This window comes from Arvicola amphibius, chromosome 1 (assembly GCF_903992535.2).
Source record: "Arvicola amphibius chromosome 1, mArvAmp1.2, whole genome shotgun sequence".
NCBI classification, from domain to species: Eukaryota; Metazoa; Chordata; class Mammalia; order Rodentia; family Cricetidae; genus Arvicola; species Arvicola amphibius.
Window position 1 is genome coordinate 148,557,740 of NC_052047.1, and position 20,515 is coordinate 148,578,254.

General features: G+C 44.9%; 1 protein-coding gene across 15 annotated transcripts in view; it reads right to left on the bottom strand.

The window, feature by feature from the left end:
- Positions 1 to 20,515, bottom strand: part of C1H11orf80 (chromosome 1 C11orf80 homolog) — a 122,856-nt gene that overhangs the window by 9,865 nt on the left and 92,476 nt on the right. For 12 of the 15 annotated variants that reach the window (XM_038334572.1, XM_038334580.1, XM_038334564.1 and 9 more), the window contains 5 exons: positions 16,406 to 16,553; positions 12,789 to 12,935; positions 10,381 to 10,478; positions 8,860 to 8,981; positions 1,695 to 1,793 (listed from right to left, as the gene is read on the bottom strand). In XM_038334572.1, coding sequence (XP_038190500.1) covers positions 1,695 to 1,793; positions 8,860 to 8,981; positions 10,381 to 10,478; positions 12,789 to 12,935; positions 16,406 to 16,553 — 614 coding nt within the window. Of the gene's footprint in view, positions 1 to 1,694; positions 1,794 to 6,822; positions 6,934 to 8,859; positions 8,982 to 10,380; positions 10,479 to 12,788; positions 12,936 to 16,405; positions 16,554 to 20,515 lie in introns of all 15 variants that reach the window. The other 3 variants (XM_038334532.1, XM_038334503.1, XM_038334603.1) reach the window with 2 other exon arrangements.

Sequence of the window (20,515 nt, forward strand, 5' to 3'; positions counted from 1 at the left end):
ATTACCACATATGGCTTTTTGCATGGGCTCTGGGACTCAAACTCGGGTCTCCAGACTTTCTCAGCAAGAACCCTGACCTCTGAGCTATCTTGCAAACTCTGAAGGGCCCCGTTTATCCCACGTAATATTGTCCACTCTCACATTTACTTTGTCTGATGCTGATATCTTCTCTAGCTCTATTTTGTGTTAATATGGTGTATATTATGTATACATATGTATGGGTGTGCGTGTGTCCTTATTTGTGTGTATGTATGCCTAGGCCACCAGAGTTCCTATTCTTAAATATTCGTCATCCCAGTGTCAAATGGACTACAGCAGCACCGTAGGTCTCCAGCCCACTGTTCACCTCAGGCGACTGCCAGGCTTTACCTGGACCTTCTGATGGCCTCCATACTTTCTCTAGACAGTATGTTGTATTGGGGGAATCATCCTTTTGTTTGAATAAAAAAAAGTTTTCTTCCAGCTGGGCGATGGTGGTGCACGCCTTTAAACCCAGCACTCCAGAGGCAGAGGCAGGTGATCTCGGAGTTTGAGGCCAGTCTGGTCTACAGAGGGAGTTCCAGGGCTACATAGAGGAACCCTGTTTCAAAAAACCAGAAAAAAAAAGGTTTCCCCAAGAGGATATGGTGGTACACAACTTTAACCCAGCACTCAAGAAGCAAGTCAGACAGGTCTCTACGAATTTAACATCAATCTTATCTACATAGAATTCAAGGCCAGCCAAGGCTATATATTAAGACCCTGTTCTCAAAAACATTTCTTTTTTTTGCTTTCCATTTCTCAGGAATGACCATTCTGTTTATTGCCTGACATTAAGTAGCCATCTTGACACCAATCCCTCCCTCCATCCCTCCCTCCCTCCTTCCCTCCCTCCCTCCCTCTCTGCCTCCCTCTCTCCCTCTCTCTCCCAGAAGCATAGTGTAATGATTTAATCTTTAGTCTCTTGCTTATTTAATTTATACTTTAGGTTTTTTTTAATGTCAAGAGAACCAGAGACTGATGTGATGGCGCACACCTTTAATCCCAGGAGGCAGAGGCAGGCAGATCCTCTGAGTTCAAGTCTAGTCTGATCCTACAAAGGGAGTTCCAGGACAGCCAGAGCTACACAGACAGACCTGTTCTGAAAAACTAAAAGGGTGGGGGAAGGGAGGGAGGGAGGGAGGGAAGGCAGGCGAGCAGGCGAACCAGAAAGGTGGGCTTTAGTTGAACAATTTACTCCCAGCTACTCCTGGAATCTGAAGGCATACAGATTTTCTAGGCAAGATCTCCCCTTGTGAGAGGACACGGTCACCAAATGTGCTGGAGTAGAAACCTCCACTGCCCGCTCTGGGCCTCCAGCACCCAGAAGGGTGAACTGCTAACGGGAGATTTTTATGAGACACAGCCTCACAACAGCAATTTTAGGCATGCGTTATTATTATTTTGCTGGCATCCAAACCAAAGCTCGGCAAGGTTAAATCATATCTCTAATGATGCCAACAATGACCCAGTGGTAGAAATGGAACTAAGTGTCCTGCCATGCTCTCGGCTTCTACAAAGCACTTGGTTCTGCGACGTTTCTTGGGCCAGGGCATCTTTGCTGAAAGGCCAGCCATATGACCTGAAGCATTTGTACTCACCCACCCTGAATTAAGGGTTCCCACATCAGAATGGGAGATTTCCACTAAAATACTGAGTGTTATCGTCACACTTACCTGTTCTGTGTTGCATGCGCAGTGGTGCAGAAGTCGGCCCTGGATGGTATCATAAAATAATCTGTGCAGTTTGGTCCCAAATTCCTGTGTGTCAGCTGCCTGAAATTCATGAGAAAGAGAAGGCTGAATTCACCACTGGAACCAGAGGGGGAACTGCAGAGCCTGAGGAAGACAGGACACAGCCTTCTCTGCTGCATTTACAGTTTTGTCTCTAGGGGAGCACCAGGGACAGAAAAAGCCCAGGATACTCAGTATGTGGCTCCCAGATGTCTTCCCACCTAAGCAAGACCTTCAACCAAGGTCTTTGTCTGCAGCAGATAGATATCCCAGAGATCCCTCTGTGTCATGTTTGGGTTGTAAAAAATTCTCTTCCCTAAGATGAGCGAGAAAGCAGTGATCCCACTGACGCCATGGGATTCCTCAAAGAGGCTGAGGAAGAGGTAGGAAGTCTTCCTCAGACAGGCCTTCTAGAGAAAAGAGCCAGAGAACGTAGTGTATATCCTGGGCATACGGATCAGCCTTTGCTGCTTCAGTGCCGGACTGTGGGGTGTCAGAGTCAAAGAACACAAGGAATTGCCTGAAACCATGCATTAATTTAAAAAAAGATTAACTTTATGTGTGTGCTTGTATGTTTGTAAGCCATGTGTGCGCAGGATCCTGCAGAGGCTAGAAGTGTCAAATCCCCTGGGGCTGTTGTGAACCACCTGATGTGGGTACTTAGAACTAAACTTGGGTCCTCTGGAAGAACAGCAAGTTCTCTTGTAACAGCTGAGCCATTTCTCCAGCCCCCAACACATTAATTTTATACACGAGAAACTGAAATTCAAAAAGAAGTGACCCATTCAAGATCAGGTAGGACAAAAGCCAGGGCCACTTCTTTTTACCTCATCAACTACATGCCCATAGATGAAGTCGTGACTTAAAGGCACTTGCTTATAAAGGCATTATTCCTTGTGCCACTAGTTCAAAGCACTTTATTCGATGAAATAATTTTAGATAAAACAAGACATCACAGTGTTAACTGAGGCACTACATACAGCAATAAAACTTACCAACTTAGAAGACTGGGTGATTAGATTAAGTAACAAAATACACTATTTATTGACTAAAGCAAATTCTAACCCCGTTGAAACTGATGAAATGCCATTTTATATATAAAATTATAGTTCCTTGGTTTTTACTATATGATATGAGATGTATAAAAATTAAAATTATAGTGATAGAAATTAGTACTAAAGTTTGTCTATGTGTTATAATCTTCTAAGAAAAAGGGGGCACATAAAAATGAAGAAACAGCCAGACCTGGGAAACAGAGGCAGGTGGAGCTCCATGAGTTCAAGACCAGCCTCATCTACACAGCATTCCCAAGCAGCCAAAGACTGTCTGGAGGGGAAGCAGCAGAAACATCTAGGGAATCTGTGATCTGCTGGCAATCCCAGCTGGTCACCCTATGACCCCAGAGGAAGAAAGACGACTAACACTGAGGACCCGTTATGCATAAAGTATTTTTTCAGTCTCAGTTTCTTCAGCCACTACTATGAATTTTCACAGACTCCACTTTCTCACAGTTTTGGTTATCTGAGATCAGGGTGTGCAGCGATGATGGCTAATGTTAATTGTCACCTTGACAATATTTAGGATCACCTGGATGGAAGGCCTCTGGACAGACCAATGATTGTTCTGATTATGTTAACTGATGTGGGAAGACCCTCTTAATTGTAGGTGGAACTGTTGGTTCCCAGGCAGATCATGAACTGATCTGAGTACTGGCATGCACACACACACACACATCATGGCTCTATGTCAAAACACCATGGCTAAAGCAACTTGGGGAGGAAATAGTCTATTTTCTCTTACAACTCAAGGCAGAAACTGAAGCAGAAGCCGTGGAGGAACACGTGCTTTCCATGGCTTGTTTAGTCTGCTTTCTTCTGTGCCCCAGGACCCCTGTCCAAGGAGAGCACCATCCTCACCACAGCAATCATTAATCAAGAAAATGTCCCTCAGGCTTGCCTACGAAGCTGGTCATTTTCTCAGTTGAGGTTTCCTCCTCTCTGATGACTCTGCCTTCTGTTAAGTAGACTAAACACTCCTTCTGCTCCTCATCGGGACCTTGGGAGCTCAGTCCAGTGCTCCGATGAGGAGCAGAAGGAGCGAGAACATGAGGGAGAAAGTCAGGAACGAGAGGGGTGCGTTCACTCATGGAAATGGTGGGACAGAACTAATGGGAGATCACCAACTCCAGTTGGAATGGGACTGATGGATCATGCGACCAAACCCGTCTCTCTGAGTGTGGCGAACAGCGGGGGCTGACTGAGAAGCAAAGGACAATGGCTCTGGGCTCTGATTGTTCTTCATGGAAGGGCTCTGTGGGAGCCTTCTCAGCTTGGTCGATCACCTTCCTGGACCTGGGGGGAGTTGGGAGGACCTTGGTCTTAGCATAGAGTGGGGAACCCTGATGGCTCCTTGGCCTTGAGAGGGAGGGAGGGGAGGTATGGGTAGAGGGGAGGGGAGGGAAGGTGGGAGAAGGAGGGGAGGGTAACTGGGTAGGAGTAGGGGAGGGGAGGTTGCTTAGGCTTCTTGTTCTTTCCTAGTTGTCTGCTTCTTACTTCTTTCCTTCTCTTTCCCTTATTTCCCTCATCCCCCCCTCCCCCCTCTCCCCCCCCCTCCCCCCTCCCCCTCAAAAAAAAAAAGCAATGTGAAAGACAAAAAAAAAGAATTGCAAAGATCCATTAAATGATGCTTGCAAGTCTGTAAAAAAAAAAAATAAAAAAAAATAAAACATACAATCAGTTCCTTGTGTAAAAAAAAAAAAAAAAGTAGACTAAACACTAGCGGGCACACTGCTATTCTCACGACAGATGAGACTTTGGTTAAGTCTTTGTTTTAGTTTTGGCAGGTGGCGCTGTCTATGTGCTGAGTTTCATAGCCTGAATGGTACTTCCGCCATGGAGTCAGTTGTGCTAAGGTCAGGGGGCCCTGGTACAATCTCAGTCATGTGACCACCTCTCAGAGAACAAAACCGCCAACTGAAGAGCACAGCCTCAAGAACTTTGATCCCAGTACTTGGGAGGGAGAATCAGGAGGATCTCTGTGATTTCAAGGCCATCCTGGTCTACATAGTAAGTTCCAAGACACCAGGACTTTTTACACAGAAAAACCCTGTTTCAAAAAGAAAACCATTTGCTCTGTGTGTGTGCATGCGTGCATGTACAAGTGCACACATGTACATGTACAACCACAGAGTGCACATGTGGAGGTCAGACGACAACTTCCAAGAGTAGCACAAGTTCTATTGTTCTTATAAAAACCCAGGGTCAGGCCGGGCGGCGGTGGCGCACACCTTTAATCCCAGCACTCGGGAGGCAGAGGCTGGCAGATCTCTGTAAGTTCGAGGCCAGCCTGGTCTACAAGAGCTAGTTCCAGGACAGGCTCCAAAGCTACAGAGAAACCCTGTCTTGGAAAAAAAAAAAAAAAAAAAAACAAAAAAACCCAGGGTCAGATATTAGGGGGTGAAAGCTGAGAGATCAGAGAAGCAGAGCAGTCAGCCACTAGGGAGACCTTTTACCTCTACTGAATCCTCAGACCCAAAGGGCGATCCTGTCCTCAAACTGTGTCCTCTGACTGCTTCAGACTGAGTCTCCAGACTGCACTGCTCTTGTCTCTTCCTCCTTATATTCCTCTCTCCACCTCCCTAGTGCTGGGAATAAAGGCATGGGACTCCCAAATACTGGGATTAAAGGTGTGTTCCACCACCGCCCGACCTCTGGTGGTTTAGCTCTGCACTCTGACCTTCAGGCAAGCTTCTCTGTTAACACACAAAATAATGTAGTGACATCCAAGAGTTATTTTCTTCAACTATCTGGGCTCCAGGGATCAAACTCAGTTGTGATCAAGTCTGACAGCAAGTGCTTTTACCTGAGATATCTTGACAGCTCCCAAAACTTGAGCTGCCAGGCGGTGGTGGCACACACCTTTAGTCCCAGTAATCAGAGAGGCAGAGGAGGAGTCTGTGCATTTGAGACCAGCCTGATCTACAGAATGAGTTCCAGGACAGCCAGGACTACACAGAGAAACGCTGACACCTACCCCTCCCCCCCAAAAAAATGTACCTTGAGCTAGGTGTGGTAGCCTAAGACCAGCATGTTGAGGGTTAGGATTCACATGTGGAGTTTGGAATGATATAAACATTTAGATTGTAGCATACATTTAGCCCCCAGCCCATGAGGGGCTCATATTTTCCTAAACTTTTAAACAAGTTTCAGAGAAGTTATACATAGGCCTAACTCCACGTAGCAAGTAACAAGTCAAGAATTGACTGATCCCCAAGCTCTGATGTCAAACTACATCGCACCCTGTTCTGTTCACACACACGGTGCTGTGTCTGCCTAGTTGTTTCTAGTGTGTTACGTTACCAGGAGGTCGTGATGTCATCTTCAACAAGGAGCTGAGAATCAAGGATCTAATTCTAGCTCTCTGAGTGAGTTGTGTGATATAAAGGAAGCATAACTCTTAAATAACTTTTCTCATTTATAAAAATGGTATATATACTGCTATCCTTCAACAAATTCTTTTTTAGTTAATTATTCTTTGAGACAGGGTTTCTCTGTGTAGCCTTTGCTGTCCTAGAACTCGTTCTCTAGCCCACTTGAACTCAGATCTGCCTGCCTCTGCCTCCCAAATGCTTGGACTAAAGGTGTATGGCATGTATGTGCACCGCGTGCGTGCCTGGGCCTAGAGGCCAGAAGAGGGTATCAGATGCCCTGAAACTGGAGTTACAGATAGTGATGAGCTACCATATGGGAGCTGGGTATTGAACCAAGGTCTTCTGGGAGAGCAGTTCTTTTTTTATTTTGTTTTTTCAAGGCAAATAGCCTGGCTGTCCTGGATCAGGCTGGCCTCAGACCCACCTGCCTCTGCCTCCTGAGTGCTGGAATCAAAGGCATGTACCTCCACTGCCTGGTGGGAGAGTAGCTCCTAACTGCTGGGCGATCTCTCCAACCCTAACAAATACTTCTGAAAACACTTAAAGCTGGCACTAAGGTGTTTCTCCCAGTACTGTATGGGTTGTAGGCGTGCTGCAGAGTGTCACTCAGTGTGGTCTGTGACCCCACCCCTATCTGCTAACCTCAAGAGCCTGGAGGCACGTGTTCCTGAAGCTGCTGCAGGTGCTTCCGGTCAGCACACTCGTGATGGCCTTCACAGCCACAGAGAGGGAGCCCTGCAGTCTCTGATGAGCCTGGAGTAAGGAGGAAACCATATTAGTCCCAAAGCACTGGCTCTAGAATGCCAAAGGGGAAAGGTTCCAGGCAAGGCAGAACAGCAGCAGTTCCACCAACAACACTCAATAAGATGATGATGCTATTTCCTGCTGGGACAAGGAATTTACAGCTCAAAGCATTCTCTTCTTCCAGAAATGGCATAATAATGTGACATACTAAGAAAAGACAATCAGACACTGGGTAGGGATGGGAATGTGGCTCAGTTGATGGAATGCTGGCCAAGCATGTATGAGACCCTGAACCAGCACAGAATAAACCAGGTGTTTTAATAAAACAGGTATGGAAGCACATACCTGTAATCCCTGACCAGGAGGTAGAGGCAGGAGGAGCAGAAAGAAGGTCAAGGTCACTTTCCAGTAAGAGTTTGAAGTTACCTTAGGCTGTATCAGTCCTTGTTTCCCAAACAAACAGAACAGTAAAACATATTTGGCGCTGGAGAGATGGCTCAGCAGTTATGAGCAAGTACTGCTGCTGCAGAGGTTTGGTTCCCAGCACCCATGTCAGACAGCTCACAGCCACCTAGCTCCAGCGGCCTCCATCCACACACACAAGCACATAATAAAAGTATTTGAATGCTTGTATGTTTGTTTCTATGTATTATGACGGGGCCTCACTGGCTAGGAACTCACTTTATGTACCAGACTGGCCTTGACTTCCGAGATCCACTTGTCTCCACCTCCTGAGACCTGGGATTAAAGGTGTGTGCCTGCACACCCAGCTTTTGTTTATGTGTTCAAGTGTTTCTGTGTGAAGATTTGTGTATCACGTGTGTGCCTGGTGCCAGCAGAGGGCAGAAGAGGGCAACAGATGCCCTGGAACTGGAGTTACAGAGACAGTTGCTGCCTTGTGGGTGCTGGGAATGAACCCAGGTCCTCTGGAAGAGCAGCCATGCTCTTAACTGCTGAGCCATCTCTCCATCTCTAAAAACAAATCTTTTTAAAAAGCAAACAAAATAAAACAAATATTTAATTTTTTGTTTTAAATGCATTATGTTTGAGTGCATGACGTGTGGGTCTGCACATGTCACAGTGCATACGTGGGGGTCACCGAGTTGGTTCTCTCATGCCACCTTTATATGAGTGCCTGAAATCAAATGCAGCTGGTCAGGTTGTGTGGCAAGTGCTTTGACAGCTGAGCATCTCACGGCCCCTAACTCTGTGGCAGGGTCTCATACCATAGCCTAGGCTGCCCATAACTCATTCTATAACTCAGGCTGGCCTTGCACTTCAGTCATCCTGCCTCAACCTTCCAAGCGCTGTGGTCACATAAGGAAACGACCAGACCCAGCTCTAATGTTGGTTATTTTGTTGTTTTTAGTTTTAAGCTTTGCTCTTCAGTTGACTTTTTTTTTCTACAAGGAGTGGGCACAGGAAGTTGGAAATGTATTACCAAAAGCACACAGATTGGAAGAATCAGTCTGGGCAGAAGCAAATGTGACATTATGAAAGAACGGGGAAAATGAGGGAAGAGGTAAGGTTTATTGAAGAATCAGCTCCAGAGAATTTGTGGGATCACGATGCACAGATAAGAAGAGGTATGGCTGGATCATGGTGGTGTATGCTGATAATCCCAGTGCTTGAGAGGCAGAGGTAGGCAGACCTCTGAGTTTGAGGCCAGCCCAGTCTACAGAGCAAGTTCTAAGACAGCCAGGACTACACGGAGAAACTCTGTCTTGGTAGCAAAAAAAAAAAAGAGGTCTGGCAGCCTTGCTGTTCTGTTGTTTTGTTGCTGTTTATCTCCACGGCTGCTCCAGCACAAACTGGCTGCGTGGCCTAAGTGGAAGCTTCAGTCCCTGTTCAGTTGCAGCACTGGGACCTCACCAAGGTGGCAGAATGGAGGGCGCATCGAGGGAGCCCGTGCACTCCCAGGTTGTAATTTATTACCTGGGCAGCCTGGTGATGTCGCTCCAAGACCTGGTCCACAGCCGACTGGATGGACTCTTGCACGGTGCTTCGGCTCTCTGCGAGGGTGGCACCGAGATGAGCTGTGAGCAAAGTGTGGAGTCCTAAGAGGATGACAATGGTGGAAGCCATGAGTGAGCATGCACTTTCAGGACTTCTGTCCACGTGCTCTGTCGGGGCTGGGCTGGGGAGTGCTCCTGAAGAAGCTGCTTCCACTTCACCCCGATTTTTAGAGAAAGCCCCTCTGAAGCCCCATTGGCAAACGAAAGCAAACTTAGGAAAATTAAATGAGTTACTTTGTCTTTGAAAAAATAAATGCTTAATCCATGCTACGAACAATGATAGTGGCACCTTCCGAAGGAGAAGGAAGCCTCTTAGGAGTGTCTAACCTCTCCCATTCCTATTTGAGCATCACTGTTAAGTGAGCCTCAAGTTATCTGCAGGGTGTCATTCCTTTCCAGTGTTCTGTGCTAAAGGAAAGGCTAAACCTTACAGAAATTACCCTGGGAATTGTGGCTGTAAGACCATTTAAGATGGGGTGAGAGCTGGTAATGTTGCTCGGTTGGTAGAGTGCCTGCCTAGCATGTAAATACCCTAGGTTTGATTCCCACACACCTCTAATCCAGCACTTGGGAGATGGAGGCAGGAGGATAAGGAGTTCCAGGGCATCCTCAGATTTACAGTGAGTTTGAGGCTGCCTGGGGACATACAAGTTCCTGCCTCAAACTAAAGTACACAAAATGGGGGTGATCTCAGATGAAGTAACCTCTGCTCAGCATCACTCAGAAACTGCCATGTGGGGCTGGAGAGGTGGCTCAGCAGGTGAGGGCACTTGCTCTTGCAGAGACTGGATTTGATTCCCAGCACCTACATGGTGACTCACAACTGTCTGTAACTCCAGTTCCAGGGGACCTGACCTGAGGATGCTAAGCATCCAGGTGGCAGATATACATACACATAGGTGAAGAATTCATGCATACATATCACACACACACACACACACAAACACACACACATTTTTAAAAGGTAAGAGTCGGAACATTTCCTATCATGGGGCACCCAATGCTCTCCAGAGAGAGAAATTATATATGGACTTAAAAGGGACCCAGAACTAGAAGTAAGAGAGCATAGGTTTGAGGTTATTTTTTTATTTTTATCACCAGCTAGTGATGAGGTAACCACTATTCTCACTTCAGTGCAGAAAATGTTTTTTCTTATGTGTTCTCTCAGATATGTTGTCTAGATAAACTGGGGTCATGTAAAATGAAGTATTCTGAAACACACACGCAATGTTCAAAGGGGAGTACTGCTGTTGCCATAGTGACAGAGCATGCAGATTCTATTTTATATACTCTGGACCCAAGAAGAACCCAAGAAATGAGAAGTTTTTGAAGGCAGACATTTAATTAAAAACAAAACAAAACAAAATTATTCCTAAAACTGCTCCTACCACCAGATGCTTTTGTCACTGTGGCAAAATAAGAAGTTAATCATAGAAGTTACCATGACAAGGTGGGCGGGAGGCCAGCCGACTGATTTTCTTTTAAAGGCACACGAACACAGACTAATTCTGCACAATCTGTTTCCTAGTGCACAGAGCTCTGGAGAAGGAAGGATGGGGAAAGACAGGGAAACTTAGCCTTGCTGTCCCTCGTTGTATCTCCTTCAGAGGCCTAAACCAAGGAGGGTTTTGTTCTAGTTACTTTGAAGGAGTTTTTAAAAAAATTATTACTTTTTAAAATTCAAAACGTCATGTTTATCTGTATATATGTTTGCACATATGTATACCTACATGCCTCCAGGTGTCCACAGAGGCCAGACGAGGGTGTTAAACACCTTCCTGGAACTTGAGATGCAGGCAGTTGTAAGACACTGTACATAGGTGCTGGGAAGCAGACTCCGGTCCTCTGCGAGAGCAGTGCTTGCTCTCAACCACAGATCTCTTTCTTCAGACCTGGCAGTGATTTTTGTTTTGAGACAGGATCTCACTATTTAGCTCAGGCTAGCCTGGAACTGACTATGTAGACAGGATGCCTTCAAACTCACAGTGATCTACCCGCCTGATTTAAAAACATATGTCACGCGGTGAGTGGTGGTGCTGCACACCTTTAGTTCCAACACTGGGAGGTGTGGGGGAGCAGAGACAGGCAGATCTCTGAGTTTGAGGCCAGCCTGGTCTACAGAGTCAGTTCCAGAGCTACAGATAGAAACCCTTTCAGATAGATAGATAGATAGATAGATAGATAGATAGATAGATAGATCAATAAATAAAAATTTAAAAAGCATGTGCCACTACACCTGGATTTTTATTTATTTTATTATTGGTTTTTTTTAGCAGTGAATATTTAAGTGGCTTTGTTGTTGTTCTTCTTGTTGTTTTGAGACAGGGTTTCTCTCTATAGCCCTGGCTGTCCTGGAACTAGCTCTGTAGACCAGGCCTTGAACTCACAGAGATCCACCTGCCTCTGCCTCCTAGTGCTGGGATTACAGGCATGCACCACCACTTCCCAGCAACAGTGAATTTTTAAATCTAAAACTGAGTATAATTACTGAGAAGTTGCAGGCCTGTGGAGACATGCTAACCAGAGGCGTATAGATTGTTCTGGTACAACACAAACTGTTTTTAGGGCACCTGAGTTCTTTGGATATGTTAAATAGGACTTAGAACATGGTGTCAGACTCAAACTATCCTCTGGCAAGCATTTTAAAAATGCCAGGAAGTAACAGATCTTAGGTCTCAGGTGGGCATTGAGCCTCTGAAGGGCCTTTGATATTACCTAGTTTAACAATTCGTGTTAGAGATTGGAAAGGGAGGCTCAGATGGTTTATGTGACTTGATTTTTAAACATCACTAAGGAAGCTGGAATCAGCACAAAGGAAAGCTAACTGTTTGACTTCTACCCCCAAGTCCTTTCCACGGCTCCGCTTCTCATTTTGTCTGTGGGTACATGTCCCAGAATCCTCACCAAAATCCCTATCTTGAACTTCATAACCTGAGTTATAGTGGCATATTATTTGTGTTTTAATGAATAAAGCTGGCCTGAAGATCAGAGTGCAAAGCAGCTATACTAGTCAGCATACAGACCAGGCATCGTGGCCCACAGCTTTAATCCCAGCAACCACACTAGTTAGCCATGGAGGCGGGCAGTGGTGGCACATGCCTTTAATCACACTGGAGAAAAATATAAGATGGGAGGAAACAGGTTTCAGTTTTAGTCCCAGTCTGAGGATTTGTGGAGGCAGGATTTCAGTCTGAGAGAGCTTAGAAAGGAATTCTAGGCACAAAAGAACAGAGTTAAGTACAATTTCTTGGTAGCTGAATTTTTTTTTCAGATAGGTTCTGTTTGCTGGTGATGAGGATGGGCCAACATTTCCTCAGTTTAGGAATGTGTTATCAACTCTTAAAACTTACTTCCCAGGGTTCATTGAATTAAAGCATGTGATTAAAACACTCAAAAGGCTTCCAAATTTTACTACATCTGAGGATCACTTGAGAATCAGGTGACAGAATTGTATATTTCAGTCATTCTAGATTTCTACAATATATAGCAAAAAATAATAAATTAACTTGACCCAGGAAGTTGTACATCTTCAAATAGCCTAGCCTAGGTGATTCAGGTATTTATGTTTTATGTTCCACAAGCTGAAACCACCATGTTACCCAGAAGGAGGAGAACCTTTCTGATAACAGGTTACTTTGCACCTGATGGACACATACCAAAGCACCACTAACTGCACTTGCATGGAGACAGGCTTCTTCCCTTGATTTCATCTAGAAAGGCAGTGATAATTCTTTACATATTACACAACTATCTAACTTAGACAGATATATGCATTATTCATAGAGTCCTTTCTTTATCCACTTAGCACTTGGCACACCCAACCTGGTTGCTGTATTTTCCCAAACATACCCCAGACTTCTGCTTGCTGGACTGGGAATCTACTGTGGAAATCTACAAATAGGAAAAGTAGCAGAGCTGGTCCCTCTGAGTCCATATCCTGAGACTGATTCCCCTCACTGGACTCCACTTGATAATTCACATCTGGAATCACCAAATCTAAAGAAAAAGATAACAGGAGAACTTATAAGGTAAACAAGCCCCTTATACCCCAAGTGACACAGAGCCATATGGTGACTGAGAAGGAACTACTAGGTCTACATTTCAAACAGTCAGTTCCACTCCTGAACCTGCTCCTCCAACCCACATTATGGAAACAAAATAATAATGACTTACATGAAGAACATTAAAATAGCCAGGTATGTAAAGTACAAAGGAAATAGCAGCCTTGTGCATTTACTATGGAAGCATTACACAAAAAAATATTTATTTCTTGTGTAACATTTTTTTTTCCTTTTGAGAAAGGCTCTATGTGGTGCTGTTGGGCCTGAAACTTGATATGTAAACCAGGCTTTTTGGGGGCTGTGGACCCCCAGACCCTGAATTTCCTGTAAACAACTTGTTATGCTTTGCAGCTGCTCTGATCAAAACAACTTATTTTCCTGTGTTTGCATCTGCTCTGATGGCAGGGGAGTGGTTTCTGGTGGGTTTGGCTGGGGTGTGGCTATCAGTTAAGGATCCCTATATAAGCTTCCCTGGGACACAATAAAGGGGGCATTCTTGGGGAATTCAAGAATGACCCATGTCTCTGTCTTTGTGTGTATGTGTGTGTGTGTCAGTCTCCAGGCCCTTGCCTGGCTTGCGAACCATCCTGTAGTGCTACGCTACAGGCGTAGTACTGTAGTACAGGTACTACAGGACCATGATACAAGTAGTAGCTCGGATACTACACAGGCTGGTTTTGAACTTAGATAATTCACCTACTCTGCCTCCAATGTGCTGGGATTAAAGGCGTGGTCACCACACCTGGACATCTTGTGGACCTTCCTTTTTTTTTATTTTATTTTATTTTTTTTTTTGTGGACCTTCCTTAAAGTAAGTTATTTAACAAGCATTGGTGTGAGGGTGTCAGATCCCCTAGAAATGGAGTTACAGACAGTTGTGTGGTGCCATGTGGGTGCTGGGAATTGAACCTGGGCCATCTGGAAGAACAGCCAGTGCTCTTAACCACTGAGCCATCTCTCTAGCCCAAATACTTTTTTAATATTTATTTTATGTGTCAGTGTTCTGCTTGTATTTGCGTATATGTACCACATGTGTTCAGTGCCTGTAGAGATGAGGCTGTCAGATCCTCTGGAACTGGAGTTAACAGACAGGTGTGAGCTACCGTATGGGTGCTGAGGACTGAACCCAGGTCCTCTGCAAGAGCAGCAAATAATCTCCACCACTGAGCCGTCTCTCAAGCCCCTTCCTGTGAACCTTCTAAGGTAGGTCTGGCTACAAAGAGGCAGAGGTCAAATTTCAGCTTGAGTAATAATATTCCAGGTAACGTACTATAAGCTAGGTGCCATGCTAAATCCCTTATATGTCCTTTCTCAAGATTTAGACTTCATAACACTCTTGAGGAAGCCCTATTGTTACAACATTTTACAAGTAAGAAAAGAGGCACACACTGGTATGAGCCAGTGAATGGTAGAACTGAGTTGTCCAGTATGAGCTTGTGAATGGTAGAACTGAGTTGTCAATCTTGCCAGATCAACTCCAAATCTGTGTTCTTAATGCTAGATGCACCCTTTAAAATTCCATAACGGGCCGGGCGGTGGTGGCGCACGCCTTTAATCCCAGCACTCGGAGGTAGAGGCAGGCGGATCTCTGAGTTCGAGGCCAGCCTGGTCTACAAGAGCTAGTTCCAGGACAGGCTCTAGAAACTACAGGGAAACCCTGTCTCAAAAAACCAAAAAAAAAAAAATTCCATAACGGTAGTCCCACACCCATATCCACAAGGAAGGGTATCTCTGTGGACCCTAGTTCTGTCCTTTAAGAACTTAAGGACAGAGCATGGTGTGGCAGCATGCTCCTATAATCTTAGTACTTGGGAAACCAAATACTAGTACAAGGAGGATTACAGTAAGCTGATTACAGCAAGCCTATGTCACACAGTTTGACAGTGTGACTCTGTCTCAAAAGGCAAAGAAGAAATGAATGTGAGAAATGAGGGTGTTTTCCTGTATTATTCATTTACAAAGTTAACTGACCAAAGTTGACACCGTAAACTGTAGAAACAATGGAAACCAATAAAGTCTAAGAAAATAAAAGTGGCAGAGATAATGAGGGCTAGGGCTGTAGCTCAGTTGGTAGAGTGCTGCCTAGCATACATGAAACTCTGGGTTCAATCAAGTATAGGCTACAATGAGATCCAGTCTCAACTGTTTTTCTAAAATAAAATCCCAGAAATAGAGTTAGGCCTTCCTTCTTGAGAGGGAGGGAGGGGAGGTATGGGTGGAGGGGAGGGGAGGGAAGGGGGAGAAGGAGGGGAGGGAAGGGGGAGGAGGAGGGAAGGAGATGAAAATTTTTAAATATAAAAAAAATAAACCATGAGAAAAAAAAATAAAATTAAAAAAAAAAAGACCCATGACATCCCACCTGTTAAGACTGCAAATCATTTCCTCTCAAAACAGCTTACTCCAGAGACTGTCCTAGGATGCTTCCTCTCATACCATCTTCTGGATAACTGTCTTCTCAAGAACAAAGACCCTTCTATGGAGGCTGATTTCTTAGATACCTTCAAGATGCTGCCTTATCCTAAGATGCAGCAATCTTTTCATGCTAGCGAAAGTCCTAGAACATCCTTTTCTCTGCTGGCCATTACACAGGGTTCAAACAGACAAGCTCAGAACTATAAACCTCCAAGACCTTTGCCATGGTTACAGCTCTACTCCCCAGTTGTATTTATTGATCCAGTCACTAACCACTCAATTTAATAAGTATGCTAATCGATTTATGTGTATGTGTTTGCACATCCATGTGCCATGGTGCATGTGTGGAAGTCAGAGGACAACATGCAAGCTAGAGCTCTCCTTCTACCTTGTGGTCCCAGGGAGAAAGTTCAGGTCGTCAGGGCTTGGATGCAGGTGCCTTTACCCACTGAGCCATCTCACTGGTGCCAACTTTTCAACGTTTAGTACAACTTACCCAAAATTAACATGGCTAGACCCTATACGAATGCACCACGGCCAGCTTTCTAGGTTTAATGCTCTTGCAGCTGGCATTTGTGTTGCATTTAATTTCTTCAAGTAGTTTTCTGTGTACTAACACTCATTTCAGTAGGAATCATTTCTCTTCCACGTACAGAAGGGTTGTTGTTCCCTCATCCACTGTTCTGAAGCTCCCAAGCAGATAAATGAAAGTATGACAGAAGCCTTCCAAGAAAGGCCCTGGGAAAAGCACGAGATAGAGAGGCACCAGCGGAAGTGAGAGAAAAGTGTCAGACTCTGTGCCAAAGCAGGCCCTCACTGAGTTTGTGTGGGACACTCTGCCTTGTTCTAAGTGGACTCGCAAACGTGGTCAGATCCCCATCCTCTTGTTAAGCCAGTGTATTACTAGGTCCTATTTTCACGGACATTTGCTTATATATTCATTTCTCTAATCCTCTGTGTTTCTAAATTTTGGCACAAAATATAGATACATACCTGTATCCAAATTGAGATCCAAAGTGGGCACCATAAACAAATTGTGTTTCTTCCAGTCAATGAAATAGGAGGGATCTCTGAAGACAGTGATACTTGGCTGCTCCTGATCTGATATCAGAGGCAGACCCAAAGGTCCATATAGAAATATGTATAGCTGCTAAAGAAAACTGTCAAACTTTTCTTACAAATACTCATATAAAACAAACTTACATGCTGGCCTGGTTCACACCACAGGAATATGCACATATGCTATACAATTACATGTTTATCTTTTTCCAAATTACAGACAGGTATGATGCACGGGAGCTCTACCAGAATCCTCAGATTTTTGCAGGGGGTAACTGAATGACAATTTATTAATTCATCTTATCCATCTGATCATAAATGTGAGTGGCATCACAAGCTAAACACAACGCTAGGTTCTAGAGGTATGAAGATGAGTAACTAGTATCTGTGCTCGTTTCCCATATTTTAGTGTGGTACACACAAAAAACCTAGTAAATTGCAATACAAGGTAGTGCATACTTGTATAGAACTGCATACAAAGGAGTGTTTTCTAGAAAGTAATTGAGTGTATTTGGATTGAGAGAAACTTCCTCTCACTTTATACAACCGTATTCTTTTTTTTTTTCTCTGTGTAACTTTGGAGCCTGTCCTGGTACTCACTCTGTACCCCAGGCTGGCCTCAAACTCACAGAGATTCATCTGCTTCTGCTCCCAGGTGCTGCGATTAAAGGCGTGCGCCACCACTGCCAGCCCAACCCTCTTCTTCAGCCAAGACAAAGGCCTTGAAATAATCTCTCCCCTCTGGACTCTTGCTTTCTTATGCTCCTGCCATGAATGTGGTTTCTTGATATGTATCAGCACTTGACGCTTGGAGACAGGTGCTCATTGTTGGGCAAGGGGATGTCTATCTACTATAGAATAAAATGTTTTAGAGAGTCACAGAACAAAGGGAAACTGGGAAACTGAACTCTCGAAGAATCTCTCACAGATCTCAGCAGGCATTAGCACAGGAACTAAGGCTACTACACTCATGGCTCAGGGACAGAGGATCTTTAAATTACTTCACATACAATGTGAAGAATAAAAAATAGAGTGTCTGGAGTCCAAGTATATGGTTGCCTTATGATTTGATATTTTTCCTGCATAGCCCTAGCTGTCGTGGAATTCAATCTGTAGACCAGGCTAGCCTGGAACTCAGAGATCCACCTGCTTTTGCCTTCTGAGTGCTGGGATTAGAGGTGTGTGCCACTACCACCTAGCTGGTGTTTTATTTTTAAAAATCATTTTTATTTTATTTGTGTGGGTGTTTTGTCTGCATGTATAGCTGTGTGGCACATGCGTGCAGTGCCTGTAAAGGCCAGAAGAGGGCATTGGTTCCCCTGGAACTGGAGTTACACACAGTTGTGAACTGCTATGTGGGAGATGGAAATTGAACCCAGATCCTCTATGTGGAAGAGCTGCTGGTGTTCTTAACCACTAAACCATCTCTTCAGCCCCATCCTTGTTTGAGACAGAGTTTCAGGTAGCCTAGCCTAGCCTAGCCTAGCCTCAAACTATGTAGCTTGACCTTGAACTTTTGATCCTGTATTCAATACCTGAGCACTGAGATTACAGGTGTATTCCATTATAGCCGGTTTATATGGCACTAGAGCCCACATGAAAGGCTTTGAGCACTCTAGTCAAGCAGTCTACCAACTGAACTGTATTACCAGCCCTTAACTGGACACTCCAAACCATTCACATTTAATATGAATACAGCCATGGTTGGACTTAATCTATGTGCTCGTTATATGGTTTCCATTTGTTCTCTTTACTATTTTTGGATTCTATTTTGGATTCAGTATTCTATCTCTGTTTTGACATATTAGTCATGGCTCACTGGTTCAGCCTTTAAAATTTTATCAGGATTCAACAGTTGACAAATATAGAAGAATCTAATAATACACTTCCATTTCTTCCTGATTGGTCCCATGTTATTGTTGTCAAGTAAGATTTGGAGGTGGATCAAGATATACATGCATGAAATTGTCAAAGAATACTTTTTAAATTTTGAGACAGGGTTTCTCTCTGTAGTGCATGCTATCCTGGAACTCCCTCTGCAGACCAGGCTGGCCTGGAACTCACACAGATCTGCCTGCCTCTGCCTCCCAAGTGCTGGTGTGGTGACGTGCACACCTTTGATCCCTGCACTCAAGAAGCAGAGGCAGGCAGATCTGTGTGAGTTCCAGGCCAGCCTATTCTACAGAGTGAGTGAGTTTCAGGACAGGCTTTAAAAAATACAAAATTTAAAGGATTTCCTTAGGCATTTTTCTAATACTGCTTGCTAGTGAATTCCTGACTCTTCTGAATGTCTGAGAAAGTCTCAATCCAAAATCCATTTGTTTGGTGGTGGGGATTCTTGCAGGGAGGGTCTCACTCTGTATCCCAGGCATTTCCCAGCTCCAGGATCCCATGTTCTGGGATTACAGGAATGAACCATCAGAACCAGCCCTTGTCTTCATTTGTATGTGCATGAGGACAACCTTGGCTACCATCCTCAGATACCATCTATCCTGTTTTGAGACAGTCTCTGGCTGGCCTCAAATTTGTCAGAGACTGGACAGCCAGTGAGCTCCAAGAATCCACCCATTATTCAGGAAAAAAAATCTGAACTCCAATCTGATGCTATGAAATGTGAATATTTCTGCTTAGCCTGATGGGGACAGAAACTGTCCTGGCTTTGTGTGGGCCAGCACTGGCCCGTCTGCAGCTCTGTATCCGTGCATTTCTCTTCAGTTTTCTTGTAAGTTCTAGCTGCCTGGCTCTCAGATCATCTCAGCTCAGATCCACCAGACTCCAGATGAGCATCCCTGCCTGCTCTGCAGCCTGGGGGATTTTCTCTGGCAGTCTGGCAAGGCAATCTAAGTTTTCTCTTTAGAACACTGTCCTGCACTGTGGCGGCCGCACTTACATTTCGCCATTACAAGATGGCGCCGAGGGCTAAAGTAAACAAGTATGTGGCGCGAACTTTTCGCGCCACATCTGCCTAGCAACAGGTTTCCACCAATCCTTTTCTGCCACGTCACCTAATCAGTAGACACGCCCCGTCCTCCTCTATATAAGCCGCCACCCAGCCCGGCTCGGGGCCCCCTGCTTCCAGCTCTCCCTCAACCAAGCAGCGCTTCATTAAAGTGTGATCAGAGAAGAATCCTGTGTCGGTGGTGATCTTTCCCTGCTGGTCAGGGTTCGCTCGCCGCAGCTGGTGCCGAAACCCGGGAACTTCGGCGGACACACGCGGGGGGTCGAAGAGGATTCAGAACTCTACACACGAAGCGGTCGGCGCCGGTAAGTATCCTCAGGTATGCTTCTTGGAGGAATTAGTCCTTTGTGGTTTGCACTAGCAGTGGTTGTTTTTGCTGTAGTGGTTTATGCCTTTTGCATTTTTATCCGTTGTCATAGACCAGGAGAGGAGTGTCTCTGCTGTAACATCTAAAGTGAAAGTAAATCCGTAGCAGATAAGGCGATTTTTCTGCCCTTTTGTAAGCCTCTTGTAGAAAAGTGAGCAAAGATGGGCAACGATCAGTCTGTCTCCAGTGTATGCGATTTTGTAGATCCCATACAGCGGTTACTACAGGAGAGAGGATTGAAAATCTCGAAATCCACCATAAAGGTGATTGTCGGGGATATTGATCGCATGGCTCCGTGGTTTGCGGTGTCTGGGGATCTAAATCTGCATTGCTGGAGAAAGCTAGGCAAAGATTTGGAGGCAGCAAAGGAACAGGGGCAATTAAAGAAGGGAACTTATCCTTTTTGGAGATTAGTACACTCCTGTTTGAAAGACGGAAAAAATGTAGAGGAGTTAAGAGAAGGAAGGAAAATGCTAGCAAGACACCAGGACAGCCTTTCAGAAGCAGGTTCAAAGACAGAGGAGGATACTGAAGAAAAGTGCACGGTAATAAGGAACAAAAAAGGAGAAAAGAAAGATATAAAAGAAAAAGAGGATCCTAAGATAAATAAACCTTCAGCACCTCCCCTATATCCGGTGCTGGATGAATTCGCAGCCTTGCGGCTGGCTGAAGAAGAGCTGGTAGAGGCAGAGGAGGAGAGCTTAGAGGAGGAAGATGC